Raw genomic sequence first — 19167 nt, forward strand, 5'->3', positions numbered from 1 at the left:
GACCCATTTGGTTCGATTTGGGTCGAAGCTTCCACCCCTACCCCCGCAGGCGAGGACCTGAGAGAGAACCTCCGCGCACGGCTTTCTGGGAGACCCCATTCCTCCCCTCCCCTCGTGCCCCTCTGCCGTGCGCAGCAATGGGGGGAGAAGACTGACTGTCTGGACTACCGAGTCATCATCGCCCAGGGAACGTCCAGCGAAGATGCTCGACGGTGTAGGTCAGGCAGCAGGCAGCGGGACTTGCGAGGAGGATGCTGAGCGGAGTCAACCAGAGCCACGTGCAGCCCGTTTGGGCCGAGATCCCGTCCCGTTCTGCGGATATCGGCGCCCAGGCTGTGCCCAGGTAAGTCCGCCCCGTCGGGCAGGGACCCTCTCCCGATGGCGAGGCCATGGCCCGGCCCTTCTCCTCTTTACTCTCGTTTCCCGCAGGCTGACCTTCTTCTCCCCCTCCTCCCGTAGCACCGGCCCCTTATTGAAGGACCTGAAGAATATGCTCATCAAGTTAGGCTGCCACCTCGAGGACGACCCCAGCAACCTGAGCGCCCTGCCCGCCCAGAACCTGCTCACGGACCCCGTCAACTCCAGGGTGAGTCTGTCTCCCTCCCCGTCGGGCGGGGGCTCCAGACGTGGGTCCCTCCTTCGCCCAATCGCGCCTCTCTGTCCTCTCTAACGCTCCCCCCCTTCGCCGCTCCCACAGCTGCCGAACCAAGACATCCAGGTGGAAATGGGCATCTTCAGCTCGGCTGCGTGCTTCGCCAACGGGGTTATCTCCATATAACGCTAGGCCAAAGAAGCAGCCGGCGCCCTCAGCAGAAGTGCCGCCTGGACGTGGCAGCCTCGACCACGTCCCTCCCCACCCCCCCACCGCAATAAAATTAATTTTTCACTAATAACATCTCAATTAATAGCATATCAAATCTTGCCACGTCATATGCAAAATAAATAAAAGACCAAAAAACAATCCAATTAAACATTTCATATTGATTAATTTAATGGGGCTTCCCATTTTCTGGCTGGTCCAGAGATAGTCTTATATTTGTGTTTCTGCATTTTCTCTATTATTTCCAAATGTCTTCAAACCACACACCACCAACTCCACCACACCGGCTCTACACTATCGTATCTTGGAAGTCGAATGGAATCCATTCCAGAATCCGTTCGACTTCCAAAACTTTTGGAAACCAAAGCGCGGCCTCTGATTGGCTTCAGGAAGCCCCGTCTGACCTTCAGCTTCCAAAAATAGTTTGCAAACCGGAACAGTCACTTCCAGATTTGCAACGTTCGGGAGCCAAAACGTTCGAGGACTAAGCTGTTTGAAAATCAAGGTACGACTGTACATTCAAAACACTATTATAACACTTGAACAGTCATGGCCTCCGCCCAGTAATTCTTTAGTAAGTCACCCAGAGTAGCTGGAACAACCCAGTCAGTTGGAAGAGGTACAAAAATTCATTATTATGGAAAGAGGAGGTGGCAATGGCAGCCATCTTGCTACCTCATAGAACCACCGCAATGGAGACAAAATGGTGGACAAAAGAGACAAAAGGATTTGGCTGTCTCTTGTATATCAGAGCAGTCTAGTACCCTGCCCACCTGCCCCTGCAGAAGGCACTCGCTTCCCACGTCTGCCAGGGAGTCCCATGTCCCCTCTGTGTCAGAAGAACCTGCATCAGAAAAGAAACACAGTGTGGTTTGGCCAAAACTGGCTGAAGACAACAAGGAACGATAGCAGAGGTTGCTCAGTCGCCAGAGGTGAAGTGCTGCTACTCTCATTTCGTCCTTGGAATATCAGTCAGTTAGGAGGAGCTGCATATTTCCTTGCTATGATGCGCCCTTTCCAGCAGCGGACTCATGGCCTGAGGGAAGGGGCCTTGAACCAAGAGCCTCCTGGTCTGGGCTTAGGAACTGCCAAGCTGCCCAGATTGTTTTTTCTACCTCTTCAGCCAAGAGAGTAGTTGCTTACTGAGCCCAACTAGCGCTGCCTACACAGAAGTGGAAGGGACCACAAGGCTTGGGGGGAGGCCACACACCCCTGTGGTTTGCACAACAACAGGGAAATTAAGAAAAAACCCCAAAGGGGAAGAACTCTCCCAATGGCCCAAGAACTGAGAACCCTCAATGGACAGAGAGTGCAGACTGATTGTCATTGCTGGGTATGTTTTGGGGGGCGAGGTCTCTGATGCTGGTCTCGTGGAGGCCCAGCCTCCTCAAATACCTTATTGGGGACCCCAAATGGACCTCGGTCCCTAGGAATTGGGTTCTGAGGTGGCCATCACCATGATGATATTACCCAGCACCTGCAGGAGAAGCAGAGGTGGGGAGCATTAGGCTGGGAGGATTGAGCGGGTGCAAAGGAGGAAAGGAGGGACACCCCCTCCAGAGCCCCCCTACAGGGAGGGAGAGAGACTCCCTCAGAAGGTCATCTCCTCCTCCAGCAGGGCTCTCAGGTTGCTGAGGCTGTCCGCAATGCTGTTTTTTTGGGGGGGGGCACTGTGAACACTTGGAATAGCTTTCTGAGAGCAAGAGCTGTTTGAGGGTGGAACAGACTCCCTCTGAAGGTGGTGGACTCGCCGTCCTTGGAGATTTTTAAGCAGAGGTTCGCTGGCCATCCGTCTGGGATACTTCAGCTGAGATTCCTTCATTGCTGGGGGTTGGGCTCGGTGAGCCTCGGGATCCCTTCCAACTCTATGATTCTGTGATGCAAAAAAGACATATCTTAACTCCACACATATATATTCCTGGGTCTGAACTGGCAGTGGCCAAGTTGGATCAAGACCTTAAGATGGTAGTGGAGAGCTGGATGAAAAGGCCAACCCTGTGTTCTGCAGCTGTGAAAAAGGCCCATTCCATGCTGGGTGGGAATCACTTGAAAATGCATTTAAAAACAAGACTCTGGCTACCAGAATGCCATTCTACAAATCTGTGGTGCAAAAACACTTGGAATGCTGTGGATCAGCGGTTCCCAATTGGTAGTCTGCGAAACCCACCTAAACGGTCTCTGGCTGGCACATACCCGTCAACAGTCTGGGACATCCTGTTTTCTTGGGGGGGGGTGTCATACAAAATTTTGATGCCCCAAAGTGCTCACTCCTTCTCCTCCTCCTTCCCTCCCCCAGTATGGCCAGCCTGCATAGAGCACCAGCCCCACATTACCCCTCCCAAGAGACTCTTCTGCAGGTGCCTTCTTGCCTGGCTTCCATGCTCAGCCTTTCGTGTACAAGGGGAGAAATGGTCTGCAAAGTCACACACGCTCATCTTATTTTAGCTTCTGCATTAGCTGAACCGGGGAATTCTGCTGCCACTCACACTTCCACCTTCTCATAGATGTGGCCTACACCCACTCTGCCACTCATCAGCGTGCACCAAAAGTGTACGTCTGTGTTTGGATAGCAATACATGGGCAGCTCCCTGCATGATGGCCTATATTACCTATAATAACCACTTGGTTTGGTGTGGATAGGAATGTATGTGTCGGTGATCCACCCTGGACACCTATAATGACCACCCACTTTGGTGACCACAGGAAATGAACCCTTGGTTGCAATCTGTGGCGAAGGTGTCAACTTATCATCCCTGGTTGCTGATCCCCTGGAATTCCTTCCAGGACAGTCTTGAGGGCTCCCTGCTACCTCCAACTTTGTCTCTCAACACATAGTGACTCTGAATCTGCACCCGCTCCTTAAACTTGCTACTTCTTTCAAGTCTGGAATGATTAGAGGCGCCCTCTTTGTTGGTGTTGGTGGTGTTTGTGTTCCTTGACATCGACTGGAAGAATCATGTTCCACCACTTGCTGTGTCCAGCACCAAATATTGAACAAAGAGGGGCATCTGATTAATACCCAAGTGATTGTGCAAGGCTTTCCCATAAATAGGTTTATGGGGGAAAACAGAGGAAGAGGTTTCAAGCAACAACTTGGAACATAAAAAGAAAGAATAATACTGACCCAATCTATAGGTCAGCCCAGCATAATTGAGCTGTAATTTCTAGGCTACTGAACTGGGGCTCAGTTCCAAATAGACCATTTCCCCTAGAATCCTAATTAACGAATAAGCAATTAAACAAAATCATTCTTTCTCATTTCAGGATAGGTAGGAAATGGTCCAGTTTGGAACCGATCTTCAGTTCAGTAACCTAAAATACATTTCTAATAATCCAGTCTGCTTCCCACATATATTTAACCTCACTAATTAGACTGGGCTGAACTATAGATTGGGTAAGCGTTGTTCTTTCTTTTCATGTTCCAAGTTGTTGCTTGAAATCTGCTCCTTTATTTATTTCCATAAACCTGTTACGCGTTGCATGAACTCTTCAGTCCTGCGTATTTTTAAGGAAACTGAACTAGATTCTCAGCCCCACCCTCAATATGTTCCCCTTTTGGGTGGCTTGGAATGGGGAGAACGGTCTCTGCTTTCCTGCTGCTTCGCCAGTCCTGATCCCCACAAGAACCCGCCCCCCTTCTTTCTTGCCAGCCAAGTTTCCTGGGAGCCCCTTGGGGAGAGGACGCCGAGGGCCAAATGCCCCCATTCAGCTGGATGGACCGATCCTTCCTCTCTCCCGCACCTGCAGTCCTGCCGGCGACTGGCCTGGCGGGCAAAGGAGCGACCCATTTGGTTCGATTTGGGTCGTAGCTTCCACCCCCACCCCCGCAGGCGAGGACCTGAGAGAGAACCTCTGCGCACGGCTTTCTGGGAGGCCCCATCCCTCCCCTCCCCTCGTGCCCCTCTGCCGTGCGCAGCAATGGGGGAAGAAGACTGACTGTCTGGACAACCGAGTCATCATCGCCCAGGGAACGTCCAGCGAAGATGCTCGACGGTGTCCGTCTGGCAGCAGGCAGCGGGACTTGCGAGGAGGATGCTCACTTGCCAGGGCTCGTGCGCCCCGTCCCGGATCCTTGCCGAGGCCGTGGGAGGGAAGGACGCGCCGGCAGAGACCGAGGGAGACGCCACCCGGGGGGCAGGGCGGGCGGTGATAAAAGGGCTGCCCCTGCTCCGACGGCACCGAAGAGGTTGAGCTGGCAGGATGGCGCTGAGCGGAGTCAACCAGAGCCACGTGCAGCCCGTTTGGGCCGAGATCCCGTCCCGTTCTGCGGATATCGGCGCCCAGGCTGTGCCCAGGTAAGTCCGCCCCGTCGGGCAGGGACCCTCTCCCGATGGCGAGGCCATGGCCCGGCCCTTCTCCTCTTTACTCTCGTTTCCCGCAAAGCTGGCCTTCTTCTCCCCCTCCTCCCGTAGAATCATCTCCTTGGGGGAGTGCATCTCCAAGATATTACTCAGCATCAAGGTGGGCTCATTCAGCCGCACCCTCGGCAACCTGAGCGCCCTGCCCGGCCAGAACCTGCTCGCGGACCCCGTCAACTCCAGGGTGAGTCTGTCTCCCTCCCCGTCGGGCGGGCATCTCCAGACGTGGGTCCCTCCTTCGCCCCTTCGCGCCTCTCTGTCCTCTTTAACGCTCCCCCCCCCCTTCGCCGCTCCCACAGCTGCCGAACCAAGACACCCAGGAGGAATCGAGCATCTTCAGGCAGGCTGCGCTCATCGTCAAGGCGGTGCTCCCATACCGCTAGGCCAGAGAAGCAGCCGCACTCTCCGCAGAAGTGCCGCCTGGACGTGGCAGCCTCGACCACGTCCCTCCCCACCCCCCCCACCCCCAATAAACCTGCTTTTATCTGTCACTGCTCTCCCGGAGTCTATTTAGGCTGAACGGGGTGGGGGGTGCGGGGAAATAATGGAGTTGGGAAGGACACTCAGAGTCATCTAGTCCAACCCCCAGAATCAAATCGTCCCTGGCAGACGGCATCCATCCTCTGCTTCAAACCTTCCAAGGAAGGAGAGTCCACCACCTTCGGGAGTGTCCCTTCCCCGGGAGAATATCTCTATAGCAGGGGAGCTTGCAGGCCTGGAGGGGCCCAAGATGGCAGGAAACACCATTTTGCTTCTTGAGAAGGGCTTCCTTTGAGCTGGCAATGCCCAGGACCCAGGCTGGAGGCTCATCAGGAGAGGAGACAAGAATTCTCATTGGCCTCTTTTAAAATAAATAAATAAATAAATAAATAAATAAATAAATAAATAAATAAATAAATGTTAAATTAATTTTTCACTAATAACATCTCAATAACATCTCAAATCTTGCCACGTCATATGCAAAATAAATAAAAGACCAAAAAACAATCCAATTAAACATTTCATATTGATTAATTTAATGGGGCTTCCCATTTTCTGGCTGGTCCAGAGATAGTCTTATATTTGTGTTCCTGCATTTTCTCTATTATTTCCAAATGTCTTCAAACCACACACCACCAACTTCACCACACCGGCTCTACACAGTCGTATCTTGGAAGTCGAATGGAATCCATTCCAGAATCCGTTCGACTTCCAAAACTTTTGGAAACCAAAGCGCGGTCTCTGATTGGCTTCAGGAAGCCCCGTCTGACGTTCAGCTTCCAAAAATAGTTTGCAAACCGGAACAGTCACTTCCAGATTTGCAACGTTCGGGAGCCAAAACGTTCGAGGACTAAGCTGTTTGAAAATCAAGGTACGACTGTACATTCAAAACACTATTATAACACTTGAACAGTCATGGCCTCCGCCCAGTAATTCTTTAGTAAGTCACCCAGAGTAGCTGGAACAACCCAGTCAGTTGGAAGAGGTACAAAAATTCATTATTATGGAAAGAGGAGGTGGCAATGGCAGCCATCTTGCTACCTCATAGAACCACCGCAATGGAGACAAAATGGTGGACAAAAGAGACAAAAGGATTTGGCTGTCTCTTGTATATCAGAGCAGTCTAGTACCCTGCCCACCTGCCCCTGCAGAAGGCACTCGCTTCCCACGTCCGCCAGGGAGTCCCATGTCCCCTCTGTGTCAGAAGAACCTGCATCAGAAAAGAAACACAGTGTGGTTTGGCCAAAACTGGCTGAAGACAACAAGGAACGATAGCAGAGGTTGCTCAGTCGCCAGAGGTGAAGTGCTGCTGCTCTCATTTTGTCCTTGGAATATCAGTCAGTTAGGAGGAGCTGCATATTTCCTTGCAATGATGCGCCCTTTCAAGCAGCGGACTCATGGCCTGAGGGAAGGGGCCTTGAACCAAGAGCCTCCTGGTCTGGGCTTAGGACCTGCCAAGCTGCCCAGATTGTTTTTTCCACCTCTTCAGCCAAGAGAGTAGTTGCTTACTGAGCCCAACTAGCGCTGCCTACACAGAAGTGGGAGGGGCCACAAGGCTTGCGGGGAGGCCACACACCCCTGTGGTTTGCACAACAACAGGGAAATTAAGAAAAAACCCCAAAGGGGAAGAACTCTCCCAATGGCCCAAGAACTGAGAACCCTCAATGGACACAGTGTGCAGACTGATTGTCATTGCTATGTATGTTTTGGGGGGAGAGGTCCTGATGCTGGTCTTGTGGAGGCCCAGCCTACTCAAATACCTTATTGGGGACCCCAAATGGACCTTGGTCCCTAGGAATTGGGTTCTGAGGTGGCCATCACCATGATGATATTACCCAGCAGCTGCAGGAGACCTGTGCCCCGGTAAGCCCGTCCCGTCGGGCATGGACACACGCGGGCGAAGCCGCTGTTATGACCCTTCTCCTCTTTACTCTCATCTCCTGCAGGCTGTTAGCCACGCACCCCACTGCCCACACCTGCTTCTCCCTTCCTACTCTAGCACCTCTCCGGCTACATCAGCCTGCAGGGAAAGAAACTACTTTGGTTTATCTGCAAGGACGCCAGACTCCTCGTGGACAACATCGTCAACACCCTCGAGGACCTGAGCGTCCTTGCCCGTCCAGAACCTGCTCGTGGACCCCGTCAACTTCCAAGTGAGTCTGGGGGGAGGGAGCACAAACCTCCTTACTTTCCTCCACTCTTGCTCTTACCAGGGGTCAGGAGACTTTTTCAGCAGGGGGTTGGTCCACTGTCCCTCAGACCTTGGGGGGGGGGGGCTTAGTTTGCCTACCCATGTCTTAGACTCTCGCTCTTCTGGCTCTTAGCCAGCACATGACTCAACCTTCACATAGGATGGAGCCCACAAGCAGAAAGTCTGAGATGCAGTTCAGACTTCTTTTCACTGTAACCACAAGATAAAGCCTGCCTTCAGATTACTGCTGTGAACCGAACGTGAGTTTAAAAAATAAATCTTACTTTTAAAGAAGACTGTGTTGTGTCGTTATTATATTAAGAGGGAAGTAAAGGGGAAACTTACCGAGAACCATTCAGACTGGCCAAGCCAGACGGGATTGCTTAATTAAAGGATTCTAATGAAGCGTCAACTTACTTCCAGTCAGATGCAAAGGGAATGTGCTCTGCTGTTTATTCACTAGCATGAGTGAGAAGGGATATCAAAACAATATATCCCCTCCTGCCTTCCTTAACATTCCCACACCTCCTTCCCTCCTTTGCTGCTTCTGCTTTGCTGCCTAACTCTCCGTGCTTCCACCACTCTCTCACAGATGCTGAGCCAAAGCATGCAGACGGCCTCATCGCTGTCCGGTGCTGACCTCGAAGTACCTCTAGACCGCAGAAGCAACCAGCGCCCACTGCAGAGGAGCCGTCTTCATGCTGCCCCCTTGAATCCCCAATGCCCCCCCCCACAACAATCCTGCTTTTAGCTCTCTCACTGCTCTCCTGGAGTCTCCTTGGGCTGAGCTGATCCGGGGGTGGCAGGGAATCATGGAATTGTAGAGTGGGAAGGGACCCCCAGAGTCATCTACTCCAACCCCCGGCAATGCAGGAATCTCAACTAAAACTTCTCTGCTTAAAAACCTCCCAGAATAACTGATCTGTAGAAAAGACTCTACCAACTGAAAACAGAAACAATGCATGAACTTTTGTAACCCAACTAAATCTTTTAATAAAATGTATTTATTTATTTTTTAAGAAAAAGATACCTCCCAGAAAGGCGAGTTTACCATCTCCCAGGAGAGTCCTGTCCATGGTCTACAGCGCTGACCTCGCCATCATCTTCTTCTTTGGCAGTCGCTCGTAGCTAAGTAAGATTGTCTTCCATGAACACTGTCGTAACAGTGACTTCCTGTTGGTAAACTACCAAGCATCCTTGGAGTCCATCACTGATGCTTGCTTGTCATCATTATTTTTCTAGCCCAGCACCAGCCATTTTAATTACCCACAATGCCCCACGTAAAATGGCTGCCTCAAGCTGCCTAGACCACTGCTGTTTTTGCCCTTGCCATAGTCAGGATAGCCCACCAGGACTTATCAATTGGGGGGGGGGGCACCGGACGTCACTTTGTCCAAGTGTTGGCCCTGGAGAAGAACTCAAAATTTTAGACCACTCTAAAAGATGTGTAATGGGGAGGGGGAAGAGATAAATGTACATGCCCATTGGTCTGGTAGACCTGACTATCTTCCGTTAAGTTCATTTACAATCACCTCTTCTGTTAGAGGTCATGCCTGTTTTTAAGAGAAACAAATATGGATTCTGATCACACCTCCTATACTCAATAACACCTCTCTGACCTAGGGTAAAATTCAGTCACAAACGCTTTCATGTTGTGAAGGCAGATAGAACAACAAATTCTTCAGCCCACCTTCAGAACTAAATGACATACATACCACCAAATCAAACACCGGTTCAGCTGTCATTCCCTTTATATTTCAAGTAGGCTCCTGAAACATGAACGCCTTCTTATCCACTTATTTGTCAATGCATTAATTTTAAAAGAAAACTTTTTTTTTTTTTTTTAACATTCCAAAAGGGCTCCGAGAGCTGGGAAGAATTCTGTTTGATATTCAGGGCACTCGGCACAGCTGGCTGCTGCAACAGACCTGCAGGACCCAGCTCACCCAAGCATGCTTCCTCATTGCTATATACAGTGAGAGGGGGGAAAGTATTTGATCCCCTGCTAAATTTGCCCATTTGCCCTCTGACGAAGAAATGACCAGTCCATAATTTTAATGGTAGGTTTATTGTAGCTGTGAGAGACAGAATAACAACAGGAAAACCCCCAGAGACCCCTGAGCATCTGTTGGTTTCTTCCCCCAGGGGGACAAAGGGTGGAAACAGGGTGTCCTTTCTCTTCAGTTACACCAGGAATGAGGAACTAAACCTTTGGTCCTCCGTCACAGCCAGCATGGCCAGCGATGATGGCAGCTACAGACCTGGAGGGGCAAATCTCCGCCTTACAGCAATATAACTCAGTCCCTGAATCTCAAGAGGGGCCTAGGCTCATCCCCAGGCCTAGGAGATCTCCCTGCTGTGAATTCGCTGGTGCTGCACCAGCGAGCGTTTATTGGCACACCTTCGCCCGCACTCGGCGCAGTGGTGGGGCCTGTCCCCCAAGTGTGTCCTCTGGTGCTTGGTGAGGTGAGAGGAGTCAACAAACTGCTTCCCGCACTCAGGACACCCGTACGGCTTCTCTCCCGAGTGGATCCGCCGGTGCACCGTCAAATGGCCGCGCTGGCCAAAGCGCTTCCCGCACTCGGCGCAGCGGTGCCGCTTCTCCCCCGTGTGGGTCCTCTGGTGGACAGCCAGCGCCGACGGCCAACGAAACCCTTTCCCGCACTGGGAACACAGGTACGCGCTGTCCCTGCTGGCGGCGCCCAGGTGTGCTGGGAGCCCCTCAGCTCCCACAAGCCTCTTTCCATACTCTTCATTTCTGGTTGGTGCAGGGAGGGGAGAGAATCCGGACGCCGCTCCACAGCTACCAGCTGCCAGAGAGAAAAGAAGACTGAAGGCCTGAAGCTGGCAGGAAGAAGGCTCTAAACGATACAGCCAAGTATTTGCAGCCAGCCAACCCTGAGTGGGGTGTAAATGCACTCATGAATAAAAAGAAATGTTTGATGTAAGGAACAGCTGGTGCCCATTTGGACCAGCAAAGCAGAAAGTAGGGAGCCCAATAGCAAGTAGCGTCTGGCCAATGACCGGCCAAGTCAATTAATTCTCTTTTTTTTCCTCCCACATTCACACCCTACATCTCAAGCACAGTGATTCCTTTTTAAATGGTCATCCCTTTCCATAAATAATTATGGGAAGGGCAGTTTATTCAGGGTGCAAAGAGTTGTTGGGAAACCATTCTATTCCCTTCGCAATGCTCTCAATTCCCAGAGTAGTTTAATAGTCAATCCCCCTTTGAAGGGGAATTGTAGCTCTCTAATTGTAGCTTGGGGATGTTTTCATCCCCAAAAGGTTTTTTGATTTGAGTTTCTACTGAAATGAGGCTGCATCTTAATGTTGTATTTTAACCTTGTTTTTAAGTTGTATTTTAATCAATTGTTTTTATATCTGGTGTTAGCCGCCCTGAGCTTGGTCTTGGCTGGGGAGGGCGGGGTTTAAATAAAATTTATTATTATAAAGGGGAATAGAGGAGAGAGAATTAGTGTGACTGGCACAAGGTCACCCTGTAAGCTTTATGGCTGCATTTGGATCTGAACCTGGGTCTCCCAGGTCCTAATCCAACACTAACCATACTGGCTTTCTTATAGCAACTCTGTAAAAATCATAGAATTGGAAAGGGTTCCAAGGGTCATCTAGTCCACCCCCCACCCCCGCCGCAATGCAGGAATCTCAACATTATTTTGCCCGTGTTGAGCATGGGGGAAAGGAGCTGAAATGGAGAGTGGCTTTTGCCTAAGACTGCCTAGCAAGTTCATGACAAAGGTAAAACTTTGTGCTGTATAATTCTCAAGCCGTTAGCCTCTCCTGTAGGATTTGGCTGTCTCTTGTATATCAGAGCAGTCTAGTACCCTGCCCACCTGGCCCTGCAGAAGGGTCTCGCTTCCCACATCCGCCAGGGCCCCCTTCGTCGGCCAGTGAGTCCCATGTCCCCTCTGTGTCAGAAGAACCTGCATCAGAAAAGAGACATAGTGTGGTTTGGCCAAAACTGGCTGAAGAGAACAAGGAATGATATCAGCCCTGGCCTGAAAACCAGGAAGTGGAACTCCAATAAGGAACATCACATGAACTGGAACATAGTACTGCTGTTTCCAAGACATGGCGGAAACAGCTGGTATGGATGGCCCCATAAAAAATGTTGTGAACAGGGTTGCTGCGCACTAATTTTACAGAACTGGGGAGAGCTCAAGAGGAGAGCTGGAGGGGTAGGGTGACCCAGTTGATCACCTGCAGTTCTGGGTTTTGGGGGCGGGCACACCAATCACATGCTACTTAACACTTAGAACAACACTCTAAGTTAAACTCAACACTCAACAGTTAAAACAACAGTACAAGCTATGCACTCGTGAAGATGGCAACGCCTATGTAAACTTGAATTTCAAAAATGCAGCAACTACTCACCCAGAGAGCTGGCATCTCCTCCACCACCTGTCTGCTTGGCCTTCCTGCAGAAGAGGCTCTGCCTGGTGTCTGACGGAGCCAGCTCTGCCCTTGGGGAACTCACGAGGGTGTCCTCGAATGGCCCTGACACCTGAAATTGCAGGGAAGGTCCCGCTCAGTGCAGGAACAGGGCTGGTAGGAATGAGCATTCGACATCCTGGCACAAACTCCCTGGAACAGCTTGGAGGAGCAAAGGACTTCACTGGGTTTGAGGCAGAACTGGAGACTCTCACGAGTCAGCATGATTTGATGTCAGAATGTCAGGAAGCCAGCCAGCCAGCAATAAATCATACAAATTATAAACTCAGGGAAGCCAGTCCTAATGAGCACAACAACTCTTCTGAGTAGGTTTTGCTCCTACTCAGAAGATGCCAAAATCTCCTTCTCTCTGGGTCCTTCCCAAGCAACCTGAGACTCCGCTGCAAGCCTCTCTCTGCTCCTCCCTCTTCATAACCCTTTCTGGTCCTGGGATACCAGAGGGAAGGGAGCTGGTCACAGTAGGAGGGGAGACCCCCTGACTTCTTTATCTGCCTCCCTCCTCTCCTGCTTCTGCTTCTAGACTTCTCTCTGCCACAGATTCTCCCAGCTCACTAAACCCTGTGACCTCTTCAGCTTCTGACACTGCTTCCTCCAAGCCTGTCCCTCTTCTCCCTCTGATCTCCCATCGTAATCCCACCACCAGTCCCCTCGCTCTGAGACTTCTTTCCTTGGGGGTCTCCAGCTGGCATGGCCAGTAGTCAGGGATGATGGGAGCCAGAGTCCATCAAGATCTGGGGGGCAGCAGGTTCCCCACTCCGGATCTCCCAATTCTCTTCCCTGCCTTTTGTGTCCTGTCTGTTTAGATTTTATGTCTTTGGACATGGACATTCTTTGCTTCTAACTTTGGGCAAAGCACTTACATCGTTCTCCATACAGCTAAAGTCTATACAAATTAAATAGATTATTCCAAGCCTTCGTGCACCAGATTTTCACAGCTCATAAAGCAGCTTTGACCATCTTTGCCTATATTAAGACATTTTACATGAGAAGGATTTTATTAGATGGTGATCAGGAGGAGAGAGGTGCTTTGTCTCCCTTCGCATAAGCACCTAAGGAAAACGTCCCGCATGGTTAGACCAATTTGGGACCCCAGGGATCAAGAGGGAACTGCAGGAGCCTCTCACCTGGAGTACCTGCCTCTCAGCCTCCTGCTGCCTTGCCAAAAAATTCTCAGCCAGGTTCACCGCCTGGGCACAGGTTTCTGGGACTTGCTCCCAAACTTGGCTCCGGACCTCCTCTGGCAAGATGGTCAGGAATTGCTCCAGGATCAGCAGCTCCAGGATCTGCTCTTTGCTTCGGCTCTCCGGCCTCAGCCAACGACGGCACAGCTCCCAGAGCCGCCGGCAAGCATCCCTCGGCCCCCTTGACTCCTGGTACTGGAACTGCCGGAAGTGCCTCCTCCGCTTCTCCGACGCCACGGGTTCCCTCTTCAAGATGGCTGCCTTCACTTTCCCATAGTCCCTTCTGTCACTAGTGTCCAAACTGAGGTAAGCCTCTTGGGCCTCCCCGCCCAGGGCTGGCAAAAGCCGGGCCACCAACTCTTCCCTCGGCCACCGGCAGGCGTAGGCCACGTGCTCAAAGGAAGCAAAAAGGGCCAGGATGTCATCCCAAGGTTCAGCCTCAGTGGGCCTTGTTTTCCCCCATCCAAAAGAAAGGGGATGTTCTGTCTCTGGGCCTTGGACCTCCCAGCGCTGGATCCTTCCTGCATCTGGCTCCTCCTTGACCAGTGGAGACACCTTCCATTGCAAGAGCTTCCTGGCACGAAGGACACAAGAAGCCTGTCCTGCTTTTTCTAGGGCTTGTCCCATTCTGAGGGCTGCTGGTGCTTGCTCTTCCATTTTAATGCCTTGCAGGCTCAGTGGCGCTTGGGTCACAGCCCCCAGGTCTGCCTCGGCCCCCTCCTCTGTGGCCATCTTCTCTCTCATGGTACCACCTTCACACACTCTTCAAACCTGCATTCTTGCTCCCCGAAACTCCCTCTCTCACATCCTTCAGTGACTACATGAGTTGATTGGAGGCAGCCGTGGAAGAATCGTAACAGCAACATCGTTTAAATAGACATCAGATCAGCCAATTACAAATTATTTTGTACGATAACAAGTGTGAACGAATCACGCAGCAGCTTCTTTTTCCTTTAAAAAAAATCATTTTTTTAAGGCAAGGACTTACAAACAGCATGTGTGCTGGCAGGCAACCATCTCAAGAAAGACATTTTCCTTTTCTATCTTACGTAGCAGGGTACGTCTCTTTAAGAAAGCGCCTGTGTGGATGCATTACTGAAAAATGAAGAGCAAAATAGTTTTTTCCTCCAGGGCTGTTGTTTTATGAAGGTGCAGATTCGATCAATTAAAACAGCTACAATGGATCAACTAGCGTTTCTTGAATCAAGTGAGTCCCTAATTAGGATATGATGATCTGTAGAGTAATGTGACATCTCTGAGCGATGAGAACCAACTGTGCCTGAAATGATGAGATATGGTTAAAAAAAAGAAATATTGGTGTAGATCAGGGAGAGGCTAGTGAACCAGGGTTGGCCCTCTCTCAACATTCTCAAACTATGCTTTTAAATGAAACCTGTTTAATCTCAGGATTCCCGCCCAAGGATCTTTTGGTATTGTAGTTCTTGGAAGGAATCAGAGGCTTCTAATAATGTCCTCATCACTCTTTACATAACCAGTACTTTTCAGAGTTGTTTGGGGGAATCCAGGGCATTTTACCTGGCTTCAAACTGTTTCCAAAAATGGCTCAGGCAAGGGATGGGGTATTTATGAGTCCAGAATTGACTCAGGATTGCACTCAGTTCTGTCCCTGGTAGAGATATCCAAGGGGTGTCTGTTTATTATCTAGCTGATAAAAGGTCTGTTCTCCTGCCCATTTGTATGCATGAATTGCACAACTTTTCTGAAAGCAAAGCACATTCCTTTCAGCTGCACAGGTTGGAAACTCAAGAAGCTAAAGGAGATTTTGGTCTGCGGGGGTGGGCGGGTGGGATGGTGAAGGGTAACAATCTTGATTAGAAAGCATGTATGGTTGGGAAATTAATAATCGCAGGGGTAGATGCTAAGCACCCCTTGATATTTACGCATTTACATCTATTTCCCTTTTCTCTCTCTAGCTAAAGCACCCTATGGGTGCTGCGTTCTCCATCTTCCCGGGACCTCTTTTTAACTCACCCCCAGGACTGCCTCGCCTCCACCACAAGCTCCTGATTCTCCTGCTGAAACACTGCCCCCCTCCCACCTCCATCTCCAGAGAGGCGGAGCAGGAAGGTTCCTCTCCGAAGCCCCTCTCGCGCTCCCCTGCTCTATCATATTAACCCTTGGAAAATCTCATTCGTCGCCACGTTATCAATAGAAAAGAGAAACCGGATCGGCGTCGCAGCAAAGCTGGCTCAAATCATCTAACTTTTCACGCTCTTTCCATACAATAAAACAAAAGAGGGGGGTGGGGGACAGATCTGCCGTTTAAGAATTGAAAGCAGGTTCAAAAATCCAGCCCAGGCTAAGCCAATGCCTTTGTATGCGCGATAACCTGGCTCTTCGGCGCAGTAGCATGGGTTTATGTGCGTGCACGGGAGTGCCCGTTCACACGTTACGTTAGGGTGTTCATGCCCCGAAGACCACAATTTTCTCCCAAGCACATTAAATCCAGGCCGAATGTCAGAATGAGCCCAGGAATGCCGTGCGGATGCAACCATAATTCCCGTACAGCAGCCCTAAATTATAACAGAATAACGAGGAATGCCAGTGGTGGCTAGTGCCCATCGGGAATGGGAGGGAGGAAGAAGGAAAGATCAATAGTAGTTGGCTGTAGAGCCGATGGCTGGCAAATCACCACAGTAATTGTAGTGTAGTTCCCACCCTCCTCCTCCTCCTCCCTGCTGAGTAGTTCTGCAGGGACTAAGGAGGAAGAAACTGGCAGGCAGTGCCACCCTCTGGGCAAGAGGGAAGTGAGAGGGTGGCAGGTGGTGGTTGGCTGAGGGCAGGCTGAGGTTAAGGGGGGGAAATGCCATTCACCCCAATGGACCAGCCCCTCTGCTGAAATCCCAATGCTCTTTCCTGAAGGATCTATTACATGGCTGTTCCCTGGGAAGAGGGGCTGACTGTTAATCCACTCTGGAAATTGTAGAGTGGATAGTAGAAGTGGCAGTAGGAGTGTAGTAGTAGTACTAGTGTACTAGCAGTGGTAGTGGCAGTAGTAGTACAGTAGTGCTAGTAGTAGCAGTTGCAGTAGTAGTAATGGTGTAGTAGTAGTAGTTGTGTAGTGTAGTAGTAGTAAAGGTTAAGGTACCCCTGACCGTTAGGTCCAGTCACGGATGACTCTGAGGTTGCGGCGCTCATCTCGCTCTATAGGCCAAGGGAGCCGGAATTTTGTCCGCAGACAGCTTCCGGGTCATGTGGCCAGCATGACTAAGCCGTTTCTGGCGAACCAGAGCAGTGCACGGAAACGCTGTTTACCTTCCCGCTGGAGCGGTACCTATTTATCTACTTGCACTTGACATGCTTTCGAAATGCTAGGTGGGCAGGAGCTGGGACCGAACAACAGGAGCTCACTCTGTCACGGGGATTCGAACCGGGACCTTCTGATCGGCAAGCCCTAGGCTCTGTGGTTTGGACCACAGCGCCACCCATGTGTCCCTAGTAGTAGTAATAGTAATAATAATAATCTAGACTCCTCATGAAAACTGATTAAACACTGGTTTAGCTATCACAGCTTCCTTAAAATCAACCTGGGAACTGTTGCTCAATGAGAGTACTGAATGCCTGAGAATTGTAGGAATGGGGCAGAAATTTGATTTAGCTTGCCTTTTAATGAAAAGCTACCTAACTGGCACTTCTTGAACCAATACGCAAACCAAAACACAGCTGCCCTTTGAAACTGTGTGATGCAATTCGCCAGCCAAACTGTGTGTGCAAAAATGCTTATGTTGAGGGAAATGCACATAAAATGCATATATTAATTAAAATAACAGACAAATATGTGTTATTGGGGGGAATTGCGCTGTGTGTGTGTGTGTGCCAAAACCACATACAAAAATATGCTAATTAGGAGAAATTCACCCTAAAAATGCTGATAAATTTTGATGAGTTTGGGTTTTTTTAATTGCTAATTGTTGCAGAAATGTGGGGATTTGAATTTGAGACTGGGAAAATGAGGAACAGAGAAACCAGAACTGACAGGTTCACTCATCCATATATGGGAGCCATGACATTTAAATCAGTATGAATGTGGCTTAAGTGTGTTGAGAGGGCTCCTCCAGAATACACCTTTATTGAGCATTCATCATAATTCATGTGGGGCATTTATACATCATCCCATACTTTTCAGTTCTTTTCCGGTCACTTTCCTAATTGCAAAAAAAAATAATCAAGTTTTCAAGGAAAAAAGAGATTATATGACATATTTGCATAGTGCTAACTAGCATTAATATCATTTATTTATTTTATTAACTTTCATTTGTTTCCCTTTAAAAAAGCCTTGTTTGAAGTTGATGCCAGCCTGACAGTTTTGCCTGTTTTGAATGTACAGGTCCTGTTCATTTTATTTTGTAAGAAACAAAAATCTGCCCTTATTCCCTTATGGGGAACACAAGAGCCCTTATAGAGTCCTTTGTAGGTTCTCCATCAGTTGGAGAAAATAAGAGAGGCCAACCAGAGAATATTGGGAAGCAAAGCAGCTCGTAAGCCTGATCTTTATTGAACTGTTGCAACAGGGTGCTCCACTCACACACAGGAAAGGAGGAGGACCCAGAACAAAAGTGTGCCCGCCCTTATATAGACATTTTAAGTTGCCCACACTGGAGTCCAGGACCACCCACAGAAACATCATACATACATCACAGAAGGGGTGTAGCCCAAAACTACCCTCCCCCCCCCAGATACATCATACCTACATCACAGAAGAGGCGGTCTACAACAGAAATCTGAGTGCGTTGTTTATCTCTTGTCTGGCAGGTTACCTATTAATGGTCACTTGACTGGATTACCTGGGTAGCTTGGCCAGTCTTTTGTAATGATAAATACGGAGGAACTGAGCCAGGTCACAGGCTCACCCTATTCATACCCTTAAGACAGGATTTGTGAACAAAAAGACAGGACCTTAAATTTTTTATTTCAGTTTTAATCCTTTTTATTGTGCTGTGTTTGAGTGGCTTCAGTCACTGTTACTCTGTGCTAGATAGACTATTTGAGTCCAAGACCTTTAAAAAAGTTAGGTTTCTCCAGCTAGTTGGGGTGTGGGGGGTTGTAAATGGAGAAATTAACAGAGTGCCTTGCGGCACCTGAAAAGATAACCAAATTATTTTTAACAGCATAAGCTTTTATGGGGTCCATTTAATCAAATGGTCTGTAGTCCAGTGATGAAAGCTTATTATGCCACAAGACATTCCTTTGTAGGGTGAGCTGCAGCAGACCCACAGGCCTGTCCCTCTGGAAATGGTTACAAAGGAAGAAACTGCACGCTTGTGTCTGAACAAAATGAAGCGTGATCTCCATGGGAGGATGATAAAACTCCACGCTGAACGAATTTCCTGTGAGCAGCTTTGAAAAATCTCAGACGTGAATAATAATAATAATAATAATTATTATTATTTCTAATGCGTAGGGGTTTTATTTCGAAATACGTTTTCCTAGATTAGAGAAAAGTGGGGTCATCCCCCCCAAAAAAACCACTTTGGACACTGGTTCGGCTCCTATAAATCCACGACAAGAAGAAAATGACCATAAACTGGAGGAGCATGCATCTGATTTGCGCGTTGATGAGCGGCGGGGGCGAGAGCTGGTCGTCCGAAGCGCGCAAAGGGTTAATGCCCCGGCGCCCACGTGGGGAGGGAGGAAGAGGAGGAG

At 49.6% G+C, this 19167-nt stretch overlaps 2 protein-coding genes across 7 annotated transcripts; one reads left to right on the top strand and one right to left on the bottom strand.

Moving 5' to 3' along the window:
• Positions 1-251: 251 nt before the first annotated feature.
• Positions 252-778, top strand: LOC310662209 (hemoglobin subunit alpha-2-like; the record flags this gene model as incomplete). Its single annotated transcript, XM_083408983.1, has 3 exons — positions 252-343; positions 430-586; positions 698-778. 3 exons carry the CDS (start codon positions 252-254, stop codon positions 776-778), a joined length of 330 nt encoding a protein of 109 aa, XP_083265109.1.
• A 9120-nt stretch (positions 779-9898) lies between these two features.
• Positions 9899-15576, bottom strand: LOC310663496 (zinc finger and SCAN domain-containing protein 23-like). 6 transcript variants are annotated; one of them, XM_083411388.1, is made up of 5 exons: positions 15496-15576; positions 13447-14782; positions 12245-12374; positions 11704-11793; positions 9899-10767 (listed from the first exon to the last, which is right to left on the bottom strand). In XM_083411388.1, exons 2-5 carry the CDS (start codon positions 14245-14247, stop codon positions 10190-10192), a joined length of 1599 nt encoding a protein of 532 aa, XP_083267514.1. In that variant the 5' UTR covers positions 14248-14782; positions 15496-15576; the 3' UTR covers positions 9899-10189. The 6 variants fall into 6 exon arrangements, with proteins under 6 accessions (XP_083267514.1, XP_083267516.1, XP_083267515.1 ...); XM_083411390.1 differs by having other exon boundaries at positions 9899-10659; positions 15496-15566; XM_083411389.1 differs by lacking the exon at positions 11704-11793.
• Positions 15577-19167: the final 3591 nt, after the last annotated feature.

Source organism: Podarcis tiliguerta (genome assembly GCF_965153285.1).
Source record: "Podarcis tiliguerta genome assembly, chromosome: 13".
NCBI classification, from domain to species: domain Eukaryota; kingdom Metazoa; phylum Chordata; class Lepidosauria; order Squamata; family Lacertidae; genus Podarcis; species Podarcis tiliguerta.

Excerpts from the sequence above, each read along its gene's own strand:
- LOC310663496 (XM_083411388.1), bottom strand. The coding sequence starts at position 14,247 with ATGAGAGAGAAGATGGCCACAGAGGAGGGGGCCGAGGCAGACCTGGGG. Across the intron at positions 12,375-13,446 it reads CTGAGAGGCAGGTACTCCAG|GTGTCAGGGCCATTCGAGGA; the intron begins GTGAGAGGCTCC and ends CTGCAATTTCAG. Across the intron at positions 11,794-12,244 it reads AGGAGATGCCAGCTCTCTGG|GTTCTTCTGACACAGAGGGG; the intron begins GTGAGTAGTTGC and ends TTTCTGATGCAG.